The sequence below is a fragment of the Sphaerodactylus townsendi genome, linkage group LG05 (genome assembly GCF_021028975.2).
Source record: "Sphaerodactylus townsendi isolate TG3544 linkage group LG05, MPM_Stown_v2.3, whole genome shotgun sequence".
Classification (NCBI taxonomy): domain Eukaryota; kingdom Metazoa; phylum Chordata; class Lepidosauria; order Squamata; family Sphaerodactylidae; genus Sphaerodactylus; species Sphaerodactylus townsendi.
The window spans coordinates 10,993,111-11,011,545 of NC_059429.1; the positions used below are offsets into that span (position 1 = coordinate 10,993,111).

At 49.4% G+C, this 18,435-nt stretch overlaps 1 protein-coding gene across 1 annotated transcript in view; it reads right to left on the reverse strand.

Annotated features, from left to right (window-relative positions):
* LOC125433998 (nuclear factor 1 C-type) overlaps positions 1–18,435 on the reverse strand; it is a 112,012-nt gene that overhangs the window by 54,418 nt on the left and 39,159 nt on the right. Inside the window, exon 2 of the mRNA XM_048499000.1 lies at positions 13,035–13,566. Coding sequence (XP_048354957.1) covers positions 13,035–13,566 — 532 coding nt within the window. The remainder of the gene's footprint in view (positions 1–13,034; positions 13,567–18,435) is intronic.

The following is an 18,435-nucleotide window of genomic DNA, read 5'->3' on the forward strand; positions in this document are numbered from 1 at the left end:
ATGTGGGGGCGGGGGGGTGGGGGGGACATCTCAGCCGTGTGTGTGGCACAGACCAGAGCTGGCACAGAAGCAACACCCGGCAGAAGGATAAAGACTGGCAGATTGGGGGCCATCTGTGTGCTTTCTGTCCTTCCAGGGGTCGGGCTGGTAAACAGAGGTGGCCAGTTGCCAACTGGGGGAGGGGCAGGGGAGAAGAGAAGACACAACAGATACTGCTCCTTCAAACCTTTCCCATGACATGTGTGTCTAATGTGTGGTGGATAGCTGAAGGGTTTTGTCTGTACCTGCTAGCTTGCGCCTGAAAAAGAATAAAACAAAATCAGCCCAGAGGCCTTGATTTGTGCTTCTCACCAGATTTCTTAACATGGAAGTTAGTGCCTCACCAACCAGGTACAAACTTCACCAGGAGAAGGAGAAGAAGAAGAAGAGTTGGATTCATATCCCCCCTTTCTCTCCTGTAAGGGGTTGGCAATCTCCTCCCCCCCCCCACACACACACACAACAAACACCTCGTGAGGTAGGTGGAGCTGAGAGAGCTCAGAAGAACTGTGACTAGCCCAAGGTCACCCAGCTGGCATGTGTGGGAGTGCCCAGGCTAATCTAAATTCCCCAGATAAGCCTCCACAGCTCAAGTGGTAGAGCGGGGAATCAAACCCGGTTCCTCCAGATCAGAGTGCACCTGCTCTTAACCACTAAGCCACAAGGCCCAATGCTCTCAGACTTTTTCTCTTGCTTCCCTACCCAGCTCTTCTTTCTCCGCCTCCCTTCTTTCTTCACAGAACCCTGGAGTAGTTTGAACTCCAATGGAAATCCTCTTTATTTTTTTCCACACACCCCCCTCCAAAGGTGTTAGTATCTGGAAACATGTCTAAGTGTCCCTGCGCCTATTTCTCTTCCTTTAACAAACTCCACCCAGACCAGTCTTCCAAACCAGCTCCCAGTTCTGAGAAGAGGGAACTTTCTAAGCCCACAAAGAAAGCGAATCCAGAGCTGCGCGTCCGCACCACCAGATTTCCGCAAGAAAGACAGTTTTATTTGTTGTAGTGACTTCATTTATTCCCCCCCCCCCCCCCCCGTTTTTCCCTAACGGAGACACAAAACAGTTCACATCATTCTCCTCATCGTATCCTCACAGGAACCCTGTGAGGTAGGCGAGGCCATGCTGGCAGGGGCTGATGGGAATGGTCAATTGGCCATGCTGGCAGGGGCTGATGAGAATTGTAGTCAATGAACATCTGGAGAGCCGCAGGTTGCAGACCCTGGGCCCTGTCCTAGCCTGACGCTCTACCACAACATTAGGTTTGTAGACAAATGTACTGCTTTTATGAAAGCAGCTCGGACGGCTTTCCCGGAAAGTGAGTCTACTCTCGAGTAAACAAGCTGCCGGTCGTCACAAACCTTAGGAGCAGCAGTGGCGTAGGAGGTTAAGAGCTCATGTATCGAATCTGGAGGAACTGGGTTTGATTCCCAGCTCTGCCGCCTGAGCTGTGGGGGCTTATCTGGGGAATTCAGATTAGCCTGTGCACTCCCACACACGCCAGCTGGGTGACCTTGGGCTAGTCACAGCTTCTCGGAGCTCTCTCAGCCCCACCCACCTCACAGGGTGTTTGTTGTGAGGGGGGAAGGGCAAGGAGATTGTCAGCCCCTTTGAGTCTCCTACAGGAGAGAAAGAGGAGATATAAATCCAAACTCCTCCTCCTCCTCCTCCTCCTCCTCCTCTTCTTCTTCTTCTTCTTCTTCTTCTTCTTCTTCTTCTTCTTCTTCTTCTTCTTCTTCTTCTTCTTCTTCAGCGATCCACAGTTCTTATGCCATCTGCCTTGTTGCTGCAGTGAACATAGTGTGTGTTTAATTGGGGTTTTTCTGACCATGCAGGGCTTCCCCCCTGCCACCCAGCAAAAGCCCTCCCCACCCCCACCCCTACAGCCCAGAAGCCATTTTCTCACCAGCCTGCTCAGACTGAGGAGCATTGCGGTTTGATCGATGTAAGAGATTGATTACCATTACGCTGCAATGCTTTTGACTTTCACCGGTGACCTCCTCTCCGGGTCCCAGCCAATGGCTGCGAGAGGAACATCCGCCATCGCCTCCCCCACTGCAGTCCCAACGCCAGGCCCCGAGCAGAATATGGGGAGGAGGGGGGGAGCCGATAGAAGTGGGGGCCCCCATCGATCCAGCTCCGCTTACGGATTTAGAACGGCCACAGAATCGCAGGTTATGGGACACCCGGGAACAGGTGCAAGCAGGGGAGAGCAGAGGGCAGACTAGATGGGCCCTTGGGGTGCCCCCTGTTCTCCTGACTCTAGATCGCAAAGCGGGCACAGACAGGGCAGTGCCTTTGGGACGGGGAGAAGCGAGGATCCCTCAGGCCTTTCCGACTGGCATGCAGCCCGCTCCAGGGTCTCCCTTTGCCGAGGAGCCGGCGGAGGGAATTTTTTGCTGACGCCGGAGGAAAAAAGAGCATTATCTCAAGGAGGGGGAAAGAGGCTGCGACTGCTTCAGACTGATAATGTCACAGGCGACGGCGGTAGCATCTTAACGAGGGCTGGCTTTGGCCCATCCCTACGCTGCTGCAGGCACCTGTCTCAGCTTCACCATTGAAGCCACCCAGGAACGACGGGCCGAACCAGCCCCTGTTCGTGCCCCCCCCACCCCCACCCAGAGCCACAGTCGGCCTCTCCAGAGTGGCCGGAATTTCAGACCAAAGAAACTTTCTCGCCACCAGAATGAACACAGGCGTTGCCCAAAAGGTTACTGAAATGGAGTGGGCCTAACTTCACAGTTGGTCAGAACTCTGCCCCCCCCCCCCGCCCAGTCACACTTGCAAGGAGAGTTGAAGCAAAAAGAAGAGCCTCGTTTTATAAAAAATCCCACTGCTGGATTGAAGTGGGGAATCCTTTTCATGTGTAATGGGAATCTCTGGATTGTTAAGGCGATCCCCGATTGGCTGGGATAAGCCATGTGTCTAGTACAGAAAGCTCTACTCTCTCTTGTTTGGTTAGCAGCAACAGCAGCACAAATGTCCTCACCGCAAGCAGCCGTTCCATTTCCCTTTCAATCCATTAAAGCAATCCCTGATTGGCTAGGGTAACCCATGTGTCTAGTACAGAAAGCTTCACTCTCGCTTGTTTGGCCAGCAGCACAAACGTCCTCACCGCAAGCAGCCATTCCATTTCTCCTACTAACCACTAAAGTAATCACTGATTGGCTAGGATAACCCATGTGTCTAGTACAGAAAGCTTTACTCTCACTTGTTTGGCCAGCAGCACAAACGTCCTCACCCCAAGCAGCCATTCCATTTCTCCTACTAACCTCTGAAGTAATCCCTGATTGGCTAGGATAACCCATGTGTCCAGTACAGAAAGCTCTACTCTCACTTGTTTGGCCAGCAGCAACAGCAGCACAAACGTCCTCACCACAAGCAGCCATTCCATTTCTCCTTCAAACCATTAAAGAAATCCCTGATTGGCTAGGGTAACCCATGTGTCTAGTACAGAAAGCTTTACTCTTGCTTGTTTGGCCAGCAGCACAAACGTCCTCACCACAAGCAACCATTCCATTTCTCCTACAAACCGTTAAAGTAATCCCTGATTGGCTAGGATAACCCATGTGTCTAGTACAGAAAGCTCTGCTCTCACTTGTTTGGCCAGCAGCACAAACGTCTTCACCGCAAGCAGCCATTCCATTTCTCCTACTAACCGTTAAAGTAATCCCTGATTGGCTAGGATAACCCATGTGTCTAGTACAGAAAGCTCTGCTCTCACTTGTTTGGCCAGCAGCACAAACGTCCTCACCCCAAGCAGCCATTCCATTTCTCCTACTAACCACTAAAGAAACCCCTGATTGGCTAGGATAACCCATGTGTCTAGTACAGAAAGCTTTACTCTCACTTGTTTGGCCAGCAGCACAAACGTCCTCACCCCAAGCAGCCATTCCATTTCTCCTACTAACCACTAAAGAAATCCCTGATTGGCTAGGATAACCCATGTGTCTAGTACAGAAAGCTTTAATCTCACTTGTTTGGCCAGCAGCACAAACGTCCTCACCCCAAGCAGCCATTCCATTTCTCCTACTAACCACTAAAGAAATCCCTGATTGGCTAGGATAACCCATGTGTCTAGTACAGAAAGCTTTACTCTTGCTTATTTGGCCAGCAGCACAAATGTCCTCACCACAAGCAGCCATTCCATTTCGCCTAGTGACCACTAAAGTAATCCCTGATTGGCTAAGATAACCCATGTGTCCAGTACAGAAAGCTCTACTCTCACTTGTTTGGCCAGCAGCAACAGCAGCACAAACGTCCTCACCACAAGCAGCCATTCCATTTCTCCTAGTAACCACTAAAGAAATCCCTGATTGGCTAGGATAACCCATGTGTCTAGTACAGAAAGCTTTACTCTCGCTTGTTTGGCCAGCAGCACAAACGTCCTCACCACAAGCAGCCATTCCATTTCTCCTACTAACCACTAAAGAAATCCCTGATTGGCTAGGATAACCCATGTGTCTAGTACAGAAAGCTCTGCTCTCACTTGTTTGGCCAGCAGCACAAACATCCTCACCACAGCCATTCCATTTCTCCTACTAACCATTAAAGTAATCCCTGATTGGCTAGGATAACCCATGTGTCCAGTACAGAAAGCTTTACTCTCGCTTGTTTGGCCAGCAGCACAAACGGCACAAATGTCCTCCACACAAGAAGCCAATCCATTTCTCCTCCAAAAGATCCCTGATTGGCTAGGATAGCCTTGTACGACCTTTCCCAGCTACATGCCACATCAGGAACCAGGGTATGCAGAAAAGCATTTGGGGCTTGGATTTTCTCATCGTCTACAGATTTACCACAGTCTGCGCCACAGCATCTTCTCAAAACAGTATGAAAGTTTTCGGTACCTTTAAACAAATCTACCCTGCGGGGTCATCCAAGTTAGGTTGCTGTGTAGGGGAAGCCTTTGAAAACAGCAGAGAAACTTCCGCTGGTCAAAAATGAAACCAGGTTTTCGTCCAGGGCGGGATTCAAGGATTGTACGAAAGTGATGGTTCTTACTTTTAAAGTCCTATCATGGCTTGGGAATGAAATGCCCAAAGGACTATCTTCTCTCAATACTGTCCAGTCGGCCAGCTATGGCACTGGTGGCGAACCTATGGCACGGGTGTCAGAGGTGGCACTCAGAGCCCGCTCTGTGGGCATGTGCAACAGAGTCCGCCCCCACACACACATCTAGGCTGGCCTGGGCCGCTGAGCTCGATTATTAGCATTAAACCTAAGACCTAGTTTTGGGGAAGCAGTGTAGGTAACCATGTTAAGCGCTGTTAAACCCCACTTACTCCCGAGTAACACACGCCTCGGAGCCAACCGTTTTTTCTAAACTAAAACCTTAGTATTCAGGTTAAATTGCAATGTTGGCACTTTGCGATAAATAAGTGGGTTTGGGGTTGCAATTTGGGCACTCAGACTCGAAAAGGTTCGCCACCACTGAGCTATGGTCTTCCATTCAAGCTATACCAGCGATTCCCAACCAGGGTTCTGTGGTACCCTGGGGTGCCGTGAGCATGTCCCAAGGGTACCATGGCAATGCTACTGCCCCCCTCACTTTTGTGGTGTCTCCCGCCAGCTCCAGCAAGGACACGGAGCTGTCCAGGGGGCAGGGCCTGCCACAAGGTCAGCAGCAACTTCCCGCACACACCCCCAGTGGTTCCCCTGGGAGGGGAAGGGGGTGGCATGCAGGGCACTGGGAGGGGAAGGTGGGGGATGGCAGGGGTACCGTGAGATATGAGGTCAAGGGTACCATGGTGTCAAAAAGGTTGGGAAACACTGAGCTATGCTCTCTGCCTTCAGGGGTGAGGCGGCTGGGAGGTCAGCGACAGAACTTTTTTAGTGGGGGCAATTCACAGGCAGAATGCTAGCAGAATGCCCCAACTCGACTCTCTTTTAGGCACTCGCCCAAACAATTCAGTTTTACCCAGTCGTTTAACGAGGACAATGAACTTTCGAAGGGTTTTTACAACCTGCCTCTAGCCAGAAGGAGGTTATAAGGATCGTTTCGACTGCTAAAGGTTTCGCGCTCGAGTTTTAACCCGCAGGGTTTTCATTATCTGGGTTCTTAACGGCCGGTTCATTTTAACAATTTCCGGTTTTTTTGGAAGCCGCCTCGAAAAGATTTCTGCAGAGGCGGCATGTAAACGTTCAAATTAAATAAATAAATGGGTATGGTTGTAATGGAAGGATTCCAAGTAAACTACGGAAAATAAGTGTGAGGGTAACATACCTAAAACTACCACTGACTTAACGTGGAGCTTCACAGAGCAGCAGTGGCGTAGGAGGTTAAGAGCTCGTGTTTCTAATCTGGAGGAACCGGGTTTGATTCCCAGCTCTGCCGCCTGAGCTGTGGAGGCTTATCTGGGGAATTCAGATTAGCCTGTACACTCCCACACACGCCAGCTGGGTGACCTTGGGCTAGTCACAGCTTCTCGGAGCTCTCTCAGCCCCACCTACCTCACAGGGTGTTTGTTGTGAGGGGGGAAGGGCAAGGAGATTGTCAGCCCCTTTGAGTCTCCTGCAGGAGAGAAAGGGGGGATATAAATCCAAACTCTTCTTCTTCTTCTAAACATCAGTTGGATTTTGCTCAGGTTGAGTAACATCGGCGTGGCAGAAAGGTTTTGAAGCCGACCTCCCTCCCTACTTCTGAATGCAGGCACTTATTGCAGCATATCAGACTCTAAGAAGCTTGAGATGGCATGCATTTGATCCTCCCCCCCGCCCCCACAACCCTGCAAGGCAGGTTTTGTATGAGACAGATGTCGACCAATCCCAGTTTCACAGCCTGAAAAGGGATTCAAATCCACGTCTGTGTCGCTCCACGAAAATGCTTTCACCGCTATGCCACCAGTAACAGATGACCGTGTTTCCACGTGGCGCCCGTTCCTAGAAGCGCATAAACACCGGGCACCCAACCCACGCGCCCGTTCCTGCGACGAACAAGGGTCCTTTTACTACGGCTGCACCCAAACCCTTTGGCACCGGCGCAAGGAAACGGCACAACTCCCTCCAATAGTGCAGCCAATGGCGCGAGTCGAATAGCTGGCAAATCATTTTAATGACCCCCCAGCACAACCGTTTGCATTTCGCTTCGATTTCACATAGTTTTAATTCGCCTCGTTTTCACTGCCGCCGATCCCTTTGCTTCTTTTACGCCCGTCGACAGGCCAAATTAACTTTGAAAAATATCTCAATTTTCTTACAGGAAAAACTCCGCGCGAGGAAACAGGTGAGAAAATAAAGACTTGACAAGGCCGGCTTTCAGAAGAGAGAACTGAAACAGGGAGATATTCAGGCCAGAAACCGTGCAATTATTTAGTTTTGGCCCTGCTTTTCCTGTAAGTGTAGGGGGGGAAGGGATGCCAAGATTCACCATTCCGCCTTAAACTGCAGCCCGGAACCACCTTAAGAAAGACCGCTTCCAACTAAGGGAAAGTGACAGGCTGAAGGAGGCCTTATCAGCTGTGTATTTACTGCCTGCGGTTGTTACCAATTAGGTGGATCAGGTGATTTCAAGGCCGCCTGGGAGACCCAGACTGTCTGGGGTCAAGGTTGGAAGGCTAAGGGAGAAGTAAAGAAAGCCAGAATAGACAGAGAGATGTGAGGTTTGGAAGGCAGTGCCAATACGGTTCTTACAAGGACCGAGTCGCAACACCCAGCTGTGCGGGCCCCACACAATGTCGTCTTCCTGGCAGGACGTTCCTTCTTGCACAAGTTTGGAACAATTAACAATAAAAACAGAAATAACAAACTAAAGTACGATCTCTCCCATTGGAAAGTCCACATGCGGCTCTGAAACTCCAGTTGAAAAGTAAAATGGTATTTCAAAGAAGCCACAGGCTTGGCGGGGGGCGGGGGGCGGGGGGGGGGGAGCTGAATAATGCATTTTCCATCCACTTTCAATGCACTTTGCAGCTGGATTTTACTGTGCGAAACAGCAAAACCCACTTGCAAACAATTGTGAAAGTGGATTGAAAGTGCATTATTCGGCAGGTGCAGAAGTGCCCTTATCCAAAACTCAGAGTGTCATTCTCAAAGGAACAGCTAACAAGTATCAGGCTTTTCAATTTCAAAAAAAGGGGGAGTGAAGAAGAAGAAGAAGAAGAAGAAGAAGAAGAAGAAGAAGAAGAAGAAGAAGAAGAAGAAGAAGAAGAAGAAGAAGAAGAAGAAGAAGAAGAAGAAGAAGAAGAAGAAGAAGAAGAAGAAGAAGAAGACGCCCAAATTGACGTTGGTTAAACACTGCAAAAAAAGAAAAGCAATATTGATGAAAGTCACATGATGTGCAACCACACGATCCTTTCAGTGCCCCTGTGCATGGTATCTTATCGATGCACACAGTGATCCTGTGCAAGGAGGAGGAGAAGAAGAAGAAGAAGAAGAAGAAGAAGAAGAATAAGAAGAAGAAGAAGAAGAAGAAGAGGAGGAGGAGGAGGAGGAGGAGGAGGAGGAGGAGTTTGGATTTATATCCCTCCTTTCTCTCCTGTAGGAGACTCAAGGGGGCTTACAATCTCCTTGCCCTTCCCCCAAACACCCTGTGAGGTGAGTGGGGCTGAGAGAGCTCCGAAGAACTGTGACTAGTCCAAGATCACCCAGCTGGCGTGTGTGGGAGTGCACAGGCTAATCTGAATTCCCCAGATAAGCCTCCACAGCTCAAGCGGCAGAGCGGGGAATCAAACCCGGTTCCTTCAGATTAGAATGCACCTGCTCTTAACCACGACGCCACTGCTGTGAGGGGAAAGAGTACAATAAATATTCTATAAAAGGATGCATCGGGGGGAAAACATGGAGCAAGAGATGTTTTCCGCCCTCTCCCAAAATACAAAATGGACAGCAATCCAATGCAGTGTGCGAGCAATGGATTCAGGACAGAGTTCTTCACATAATATTGAACAAACCTGCAGAACTCAGTCCTTGTTGGTTATTAGCCCAAGAAGATTAGAAGGGAATTCGTCAAATTCTTGGGAGAAGGGCCACCACGACAGTGGCTACTAGCCATGATAGCTAAATGGAGCCTCCATATTCAGAGCCAGTATAAGCCTGAATGCCACTTGGGGTCAGCGGAAACAAGAAAAGGCTTTGGTCTCTATTCCCCTGCTTACCAGCCTCACTGGTCACAGAGGGAAACAGAATATGGGATGCGATCAGGGCCCTCAACCGTTTAAAATCTTTGTTTACCTTTGGAATTCTGGCACACAAAATGGCTACTTCAAAATGGCAGCTGCAGGAGGCAGAGCTACAAAATGGCCGCCCCAGCTCACGTTCAGTCACACGGTAAAGATCTTTGTACTGTGGTGGCAGCTACCACCCGAGCGACACTTTAACAAATCTACACGGTCAATCAAACCTCCGGCGGCCAATGAAGAAGACCTGCTGTGCAAAAGCATCGCCTGGCCCCACCCACTGACTAAAAACACTTGGTGGGTGCCGGAAAAGTTGTTGGGGACACCGGGACTACGTTGGGGACACCGAGACTAGATGAACCATCAGTCTGATCCGACAAGGTCTTCTTATAAAACTGAGGTCTCTTATTCAGAGATGCACTCTCTATGCTTTTCACCTTGCCTCTCTGATCACAGGGTGAGATTACCTTACGGAGACAGAGCTCACGAAATCCTCTAGAGATTTCATCTTTAATCCTCTCCGCCAGCTTGTTAGAAGCCAGTGTGGTCGGCGACAACCACACAAAAAAACCCCTACCGAAAAGACTCTTTGCATGGCGGAGATCACAAGCACGGCCTGGCCGATTACTACATAAAGTGGATGGCCCTTGTGCCAATCACAAAAGCAGAACAATTGGGCCATTCATTCAAAAGCCGGGGTGTTTACATATCCAGGGAACTCCCTGGATTTGCAGAAAAATACGATTTTGCAAAATAACCATTTTTTAAAAATTGCCCCAAAACACTCTGATGAGGCTTGACCTTTTTCTAGGATACAAGAGAGGCAACAGATACCCAAGAGTTTAAAGATTCTTGGAGGGGAAGGTCTTTGAGGCAGGGGTTTTAAACTGTTCCGCCTCTTCCTGATCCTCACAAGCCTTCGGTTTCTTCCACCAGTTTGTTTAGAGAGCCGGCATTGGTGTAGTGGTAAGAGCGGCAGAATCTGGAGAACCAGATTTGATTCCCCACTCCTCCACACGAGGGGTCGACTCTTAACCGGCGAATTGGATTTGTTTCTCCGCTCCTACACATGAAGCCTGCTGGGTGACCTTGGGCTAGTCACGGTTCTCTCTGAACTCTCTCAGCCCTACCTGACACACAAGGTATCTGTTGTGGGGAGAGGAAAGGGAAAGGGGTTTGTAAGTTGCTTTGAGACGCCTCAAAAGAAAGAACATAAGAACATAAGAACATAAGAACTAGACTGCTGGATCAGACCAGAGTCCATCTAGTCCAGCTCTCTGCTACTCGCAGTGGCCCACCAGGTGCCTTTGGGAGGATGTGAAAGCAATGGCCTTCTGCTGCTGCTGCTCCTGAGCACCTGGTCTGCTAAGGCATTTGCAATCTGAGATCAAGGAGGATCAAGATTGGTAGCCATAGATCGACTTCTCCTCCATAAATCTGTTCAAACCCTTTTTAAAGCTATCCAGGTTAGTGGCCATCACCACCTCCTGTGGCAGCACATTCCAAACATCAATCACACATTGTGTGAAGAAGTGTTTCCTTTTATTAGTCCTAATTCTTCCCCTCAGCATTTTCAATGTACGCCCCCTGGTTCTAGTATTGTGGGAAAGAGAGAAAAATGTCTCTCTGTCAACATTTTCTACTCCATGCGTAATTTTATAGACTTCAATCATATCCCCCCTCAGACGTCTCCTCTCCAAACTATGGGGCATGAAAAATGGGGCATGAATTCAAACTGTTCCTCTTCTTCTACTACTTTGTTCATAAATGTCTAAACATCTGTTCCTTAGCTTGCCGCTGAAGCAACCAATGATGGCTTGCAAAGTGAGCCATTCTCATTGGAGGACACCTCCAGAGTTGATCACTGGGGTAGAATGCCTTGGGATCAATTTGGCAGGGCTGGGAATTCAGAAAATTTGATATCCTCCAGTGGCTTTCCAAACACACCATGCTCCAAGGTCACTAGGAGGATGCCTGTCATTCAAGGAAGCTTATTGGAGAACCCCCAATAAGTCAAAAATGCATGGGAACTGAAGGAACAAGCGGAGATTCCTCTCCAGACATGTAACCCTGTTTCCCCTGGTTGTCTCCATGGTGAACAATGGGGAATATTTATTAAGATCCAACTGGTAACCACTGTCTCCATTTCTGAATGGGACAGGTTCCCTCGCCAGGCCCTCCTCAGCAAAAGGGGCAGAGGCGTACCTAGGCAAACCTGAGCCCTGGGCAAAACCTGAGTTGGAGGCCCCCCCATGGGCAGCCACCCCACCACGACCCCCCAAAATTTTTTTGCACCAGTTCATTTCTAAATCATTATCATGTTATAGAAAATGCTCCAACTCACAAATCTGAACACAGCAATGGTGAAACACACAGGTTCTTTGATAGAGACTGGTGAGATAAAAGGTATGAAAGGCTGAGAATCAATGAATTGCAGTACCTGAAAGGGATTAACCCAGTTCAGGGAGTTACATTATTAGTCGCAATTGCTATATGGCACCTTCACGTTCAAAGGCAGGATGCTTCTCGGGGAGGCGAGGCCGTGGAGATGGAAAAGCGGACCCTATTAGTCACCCCCTCTCGGCACACCCAAATAATTAGTAACCCACTCTCGGCAACTGGTGAGAACCTGCTGGATCCCACCTCTGGACGTATCTCCTCATTCTTTCAAAAGAGCACATGGTCAACATGATAGAAATGATGGGGCTAGCCCAGGGGTCTGCAAACTGTGGCTCTCCAGATGTTCACGGACTACAATTCCCATCAGCCCCAGGCCATTCTGGCTGGGGCTGATGGGAATTGTAGTCCGTGAACATCTGGAGAGCCACAGTTTGCAGACCCCTGGGCTAGACAAACATTATTTCGCCCCAGCCTCCCCCCACTCCCTGCCCTAGTTCTCTCTCATATCACTGTGACCCTTTTCAATTCTACCCATTTTCCTTCCTGGCATCCCAAGTTCCCCCAGTTTCTTGTCTCTGTCACATCATCTCTGTGACTTCTTATGCCCCTCCACACCAATCTTACACAATTGGTGGAAAGTCAAAATGCTGGGTATACAAAGTGCAGTCAAGTCACCGGGGACTTTCAGAAACGCTAGCAAGGGGCTTCCAAGGCAAACAAGGAGCAGAGGTGGTTTGCCATGGCCTTCCTCTGCAGTCTTCCTTGGTGGTCTTCCTTCCAAGGACCAACCCTGCTTAGTTTCCAAGATCTGATGACATTGGGCTATACTAGGAGTGGCTCGCTGTGGTGCTCCAGGAACATCGGGCAAGGGCTGATAGGAATTGTAATCCAGGAACATCTGGAGCACCACAGTTGGCTACCCCTGGGCTATACTATACCACCTTGCCTCCCCAAAGTAGTAGTAGTAGTAGTAGTAGTAGTAGTAGTAGTAGTAGTAGTAGTAGTGGTAGTAGTAGTAGTAGTAGTAGTAGTAATAGTAGTAGTAGTAGTAGTAGAAGAAGAAGAAGAAGAAGAAGAAGAAGAAGACTCAGTGTTGCCATGGAGTTGGATTTATATCCCCCCTTTCTCTCATGTAAGGAGACTCAAAGGGGCTTACAAACTCCTTTCCATTCCCCCCTCGCAACAAACACCCTGTGAGATAGGTGGGGCTGAGAGATCTCAGAAGAACTGTGACTAGCCCAAGGTCACCCAGCTGGCGTGTGTTGGAGTGCACAGGCTAATCTGAATTCCCCAGATAAGCCTCCACAGCTCAGGTGGCAGAGCGGGGAATCAAACCCGGTTCCTCCAGATTAGAGTACACCTGTTCTTAACCACTACACCACTGCTGCTCCAGATTCCTCCAGATTAGAGTATGCCTGCTCTTAGCCACTACGCCACTGAGATGTGGTACAAAAGATGTGCCAAGGAGCACCAAGACCTACCTCTCTCACGAATAAAATACGCCAGGTACAGATCGAGCTCTTTGACCGAGACGCTGATGTGGTGGGGCTGGACACAGAGGATTGGGTTGGTGCACTGCGCAGCCTTGACGAGCCGTTCCCCATCGGTGCTCTCCAGGGGGATGCCCTTGAAAAGGATGACCATGACCAGGTCCAGGCGCCATACTTTGTCGGCCTGGCGCAGGCAGTCGATCCGGCGCATCTTCCCCTTCTGGTCGGGGTTGGCGAGGACGCAGCATGAGGGCTTCTTGCCCGTAATGGAGAGGACAAAGTCTTCCCGGAACTCAGGCCTGATGTCCTTCCGCAGCTTGGCCAGCAAGCGGGAGGCCCACTTCTGCTTCACCTCGGGTTTCTCGTTCAACAGCTCGTCCTTCACGGCCCGCTCCTCGTCCTTGGTCATCCGTTTCTCGTGCTTCTTGAAGTACTTGCGCTTCCGGGCCTGCAGGTTGAACCAGGTGTAGGCGAAGGCCCGGACATGAGGGAGGAGAGCCTCAATGAAGGGGTGGAACTCATCCTGGAAAAAAGAAAGGCAAGAGAGGACAGTCAGGATTCGGGCTGCCGAAAATTCGGTAGAGCAGGACCACTGAGGGAAACGGTTAATTAAAGACCTAACATTCTGCAGCCACGATGACAGATCTTATCAGGAGCTGCTGAAAGCCCCCCACAGCCTCCTAGCCAAAGTTTTCTTCTAACTCCCCCCAAACACCAACCGGACCCAACTATCATAGGAAAACAAACCACGGGAATTACTGATAGGATCCATATCTTGCACGCAACATTCGAAAGTCCTTTCCCTTTCATTATATCCTTCCTCCAAGCTTACCCTCTCCCACATTACCCTCACAACATTCCTGCAAAGCAGACAAAGCTGAAAGAAAGCAACTGGCCCACGGCTGGATTTCCTCTTTCCCTTTGGCTCAACAAAGGGCCCAACAATTTTACAGCTGCAGATTTTGCCTGTTCCCCAGGGCAACCAGAATTTTCTCCTAAATCATCCCCCCACTCTTGGTTGATGTAGTAGGCCAGTGGTGGCGAACCTTTGGCATTCCAGATGTTATGGACTACAATATCCCAGATCTTAGCCCTACAACTCCCCCAAAAAACCCGATGTGCCGTTCTACCAGTAACAGCACAGATCAAAGCCTGAGCATGTTAAACTCTACCACTGAGTCAGAATCTCGACCACTGAGTCACAGCCCCTCCTGTTCCCTTCTGCCTCGAGGTTTCATATAGCAGTCATCCTAGCTATCAGCCACCAAAGGACCTCTCCTTCTCATCTCTGTTCTCTTTTTAAAGCACTGCATCATGTGGCAATGAGTTTCACAAGCCATTATGCGAGAAAAAAGTTATTAAACCTGGCAAACTGGGGCAATAAGAACCGATCAATATGCACACTGTTGTTTAAAACCAGAAGGAAGGAAAACAATCCCAATTGGCGACCTCAGGTATGTGTAAGGCTGAACACACTCACACAAAGTCGACTTTAATAGAAAAGGAACAAACTGTATTGAATTGCAACACCCTAGCTACAAGGTGCTGGAACTGAGGGTTCTTGCCCTCAGTTCCAGCATATATGGGGTTTTCGAACGGGCGGTTCATGGCTGTGATTGGTCCTTTTCCCGCCACTGTTTCCCACCACTGGAGGATCAGCAGGAACTGGTGGATTCTGGGGGACGTAGTCCTGACAGGTATGTGTGCATCCCAGACCAAACTTCCAAGCAAGGGTGTCCTTGGAGTACTGTGTCCAGTACTCCAAGTACTGTATGATTGGAGTACTGTGTCCAGTTCTGGTCGCCGCATCTCAAAAAGGATATTGAGGAGATAGAAAAAGTGCAGAGAAGGGCAACAAGGATGATTGAGGGACTGGAGCACCTTCCCTATGAGGAGAGGCTGCAGCGTTTGGGACTCTTTAGTTTGGAGAGGAGGCAGCTGAGGGGGGATATGATTGAAGTCTACAAAATTATGCATGGGGTAGAAAATGTTGACAGAGAGACATTTTTCTCTCTTTCTCACAATACTAGAACCAGGGGGCGTACATTGAAAATGCTGGGGGGAAGAATTAGGACTAATAAAAAGGAAACACTTCTTCACGCAACGTGTGATTGGTGTTTGGAATATGCTGCCACAGGAGGTGGTGATGGCCACTAACCTGGATAGCTTTAAAAGGGGCTTGGACAGATTTATGGAGGAGAAGTCGATCTCTGGCTACCAATCTTGATCCTCTTTGATCTGAGATTGCAAATGCCTTAACAGACCAGGTGATCGGGAGCAACAGCCGCAGAAGGCCATTACTTTCACATCCTGCATGTGAGCTCCCAAAGGCACCTGGTGGGCCACTGCGAGTAGCAGAGAGCTGGACTAGATGGACTTTGGTCTGATCCAGCTGGCTTGTTCTTATGTTCTTATGTTCTTATGTCCTTTAGCATCCCCGTCCCACCCCTCCATACGTTCATCTTTAAAATTCTTTATTTCTGAAGCTACCAGTCATCTCTGTGGGCATTCCCTAGGCATGGTGTCTCTTAAACCGCTCCGGATACCCAGTCCCTAAATTCCAACCCTGTTTGCCCGTGTCAGAACCAAAGCTCCCACCAATACAGCTTGTGTGCCTCCATAAAAAAACAGTGCAAAAAATTTAAATTGTTCATTTTTATGGCTGATTCATCATCTGGATGCTCTCTCTAGCACATTTCCATCACAACCTCCCTCCAAGCTCAAAGAGGCAAATGGGATTCTTCTGCCCCAATTTTAACCTCACAACAACCCTGCAAGCTAAGCTAAGCTAGACCAACAAGAGAGACAGAGCGGGCGCAGTAGTCTTCAAAGAGTTTCGAGGCTATATCAGGATTAGAACGCAACTCTCCCAGCATTGTACCACACAGGTTTTCTATTGTAGGGCAAGTTTGTTCGCACACTTTGGGGGAGTTTGCAAAGACAGTCCGGAATATCTTTAGTCTGAACTAGATAGGACCGTTGCAGTTACAAATGATGGGGGGGGGGTCTTTTTTAGTCACTCAGGGGCCCATTCCACCAACCAAGCGAGTGGAATCTCAAAATGGTCAAGGGGACGACATCAAGCCAGGATGTAGAAGAGACCTCCCCTCCACCCGCTCCTTGCACCTAGAAACCTAGCTCAGCAGAAGGAAAGATCTGCTACTCGCTGTTGTGATTTTCTACTTGCGGGGTGTTTTTCTTCTTCTTAACGCCGGAGATAATTTTAAAACGACGTTCTCTGAGCCTGCCCACACCTTAAAGAAGAAGAAGAAGAAGAGTTTGGATTTATATCCCCCCTTTCTCTCCTGCAGGAGACTCAAAGGGGCTTACAACCTCCTTGCCCTTCCCCCCTCACAACAAACACCCTGCGAGGTAGGTGGGGCTGAGAGAGCTCCGAGAAGCTGTGACTAGCCCAAGGTCACCCAGCTGGCGTGTGTGGGAGTGTACAGGCTGATCTGAATTCCCCAGATAAGCCTCCACAACTCAAGTGGCAGAGCTGGGAATCAAACCCGGTTCCTCCAGATCAGAGTGCACCTGCTCTTAGCCACTGCTCTTAGCCACGTCACTGCTGCTCTTAAAGTGGCCTAGTCCACCGGCTCAAAAAGCTGAACGCTTCAGTCCTGTTGCGCACGAACACGAGATTTTAAGAGATCCGCTCCAGACTTGTCAGCTCGGGCCAAGATGCCGGACCTCCCAACCAGAGCTCCTTCCTCAAGTCTGGTTCTTCTTAAGCGTAATTGAGCATCCCACCACAGAATCAACAACACCCCTTTCCTCCCCTAGCCAAGAATGCCCTGGCTTCGCACAGCTCGCCTGACTACGGCTTTCTTTCTGCGGTTTGGGATTAGAACCAGTTCTCCTACTGGAATCCAAGGCTTCTTCCATTTGGGCTGAGCAGGCCCCGTATCAGAGGAAGGAATTGGTCTCAGTACGGATGTGGGGAACGGAAGAAATGGGACTCTGAACTTTCACAATAAAATATGGAAAAAAAGAAAAAGGGAGAAAATACAGCCCCACAATCCCCCCCCCTCCCCCCGACTTCTGCATCCATACAATTTGGCTTTCCAGGCAAATTGGGAATGTGTTAATCTACATTTTTAAAAAGAAACGTTAAACTTTCTTCATCGGGAACGGGATACTGTCTTTGCAAATCGAGAAAAATGTGTCCACAGCACATGGATAATTTCAACAGAAACGAAGAAACCATGAAAATGAACAAAACTTGGCTACCAGTGTTGAAAAACACTAGAGTCAAGACAGTGACTAATCCGCTCCACCCAAACACAGGATGACTATAGACAATAAACAATCAATTGGAACAAAGGCCAGGCTACTTCTATTCGGATGCCCTCACTTATTGACCTTGCTATCTTCATTGTTACTCACATGCTACATACTTCATGGTTACTCACATACCAGGCTACTTCTATTCAGATGCCCTCACCTATTGACCTTGCCATCTTCATAGTTACTCACAGGTATATATACTCCACTTGCTTTCCTACTATCAGATCCTTTGAAGATGCCAGCCACAGATGCAGGCGAAACGTCAGGAGAGAATGCTGCTAGAACACGGGCATACAGCCCGGAAACCACAGAGCACCCCAACTGTCTACTGTTTACACCAAATTAGAGTCTATGTCATTGTATTCCCCCCCCCCACACACACACACACACCTTCTAGCTGCTCAGGTTTAATTGGGGTGTATTCAACTTTAATAACAAACCAGTAAAGTGACTTTTTAAAAGGATCCAGTCCCAAGTGTATCCTAGAAAGTTTTGGAAGAACGTGGCTTTTTGAAACTCTTCTCCACTGCACCCACCTGGGTGGGGGGTGGGGGGTGGGAGCAGAAGAATAGCTGCTCGTCTCAGCCTTTTGGAAGAAACTGCAGAAAGACATGGAAGGGCCACAGACGGCAGGACAGCCCAGCTGGGCGAGAGCAGTTTGCTGGACGCTGGTAAAAGACCCCAGGGGCACCCTAGGGTGCGGCTTCCGCCATCTTTCTTCTCCAAACTTCCCTCCCAAAGCAAAGCCACATGTTCTAGGTGGGGCCCGAGGTTCTCCCAGAAGCAGGACGGAGAGAACCGTTCCCCGGGAGGAAATGGCAGGTGGGTTTCAGAGGTCAGACTCGGTGGCAACACATCGCCACGGAGTCCCTTCTGCAAACTCGACCCTCCCCAGACCCCCCTTCCCCCACAAACAGCACAAACGAGAGGGGGAAAGGAAAGAAGGTGGTGGGGACACGAGGCCTCACAACACCACCAGACAAAAATAAGAAACTATACGATATGAGAAGAATAGAAGACAGAAAGGAATTGCAGAGCCTACAGGATTTTGCTGCACCCTCTGACGAGGCAGGAAAGATACTGGGGACTTTGGCGCCAACACCAG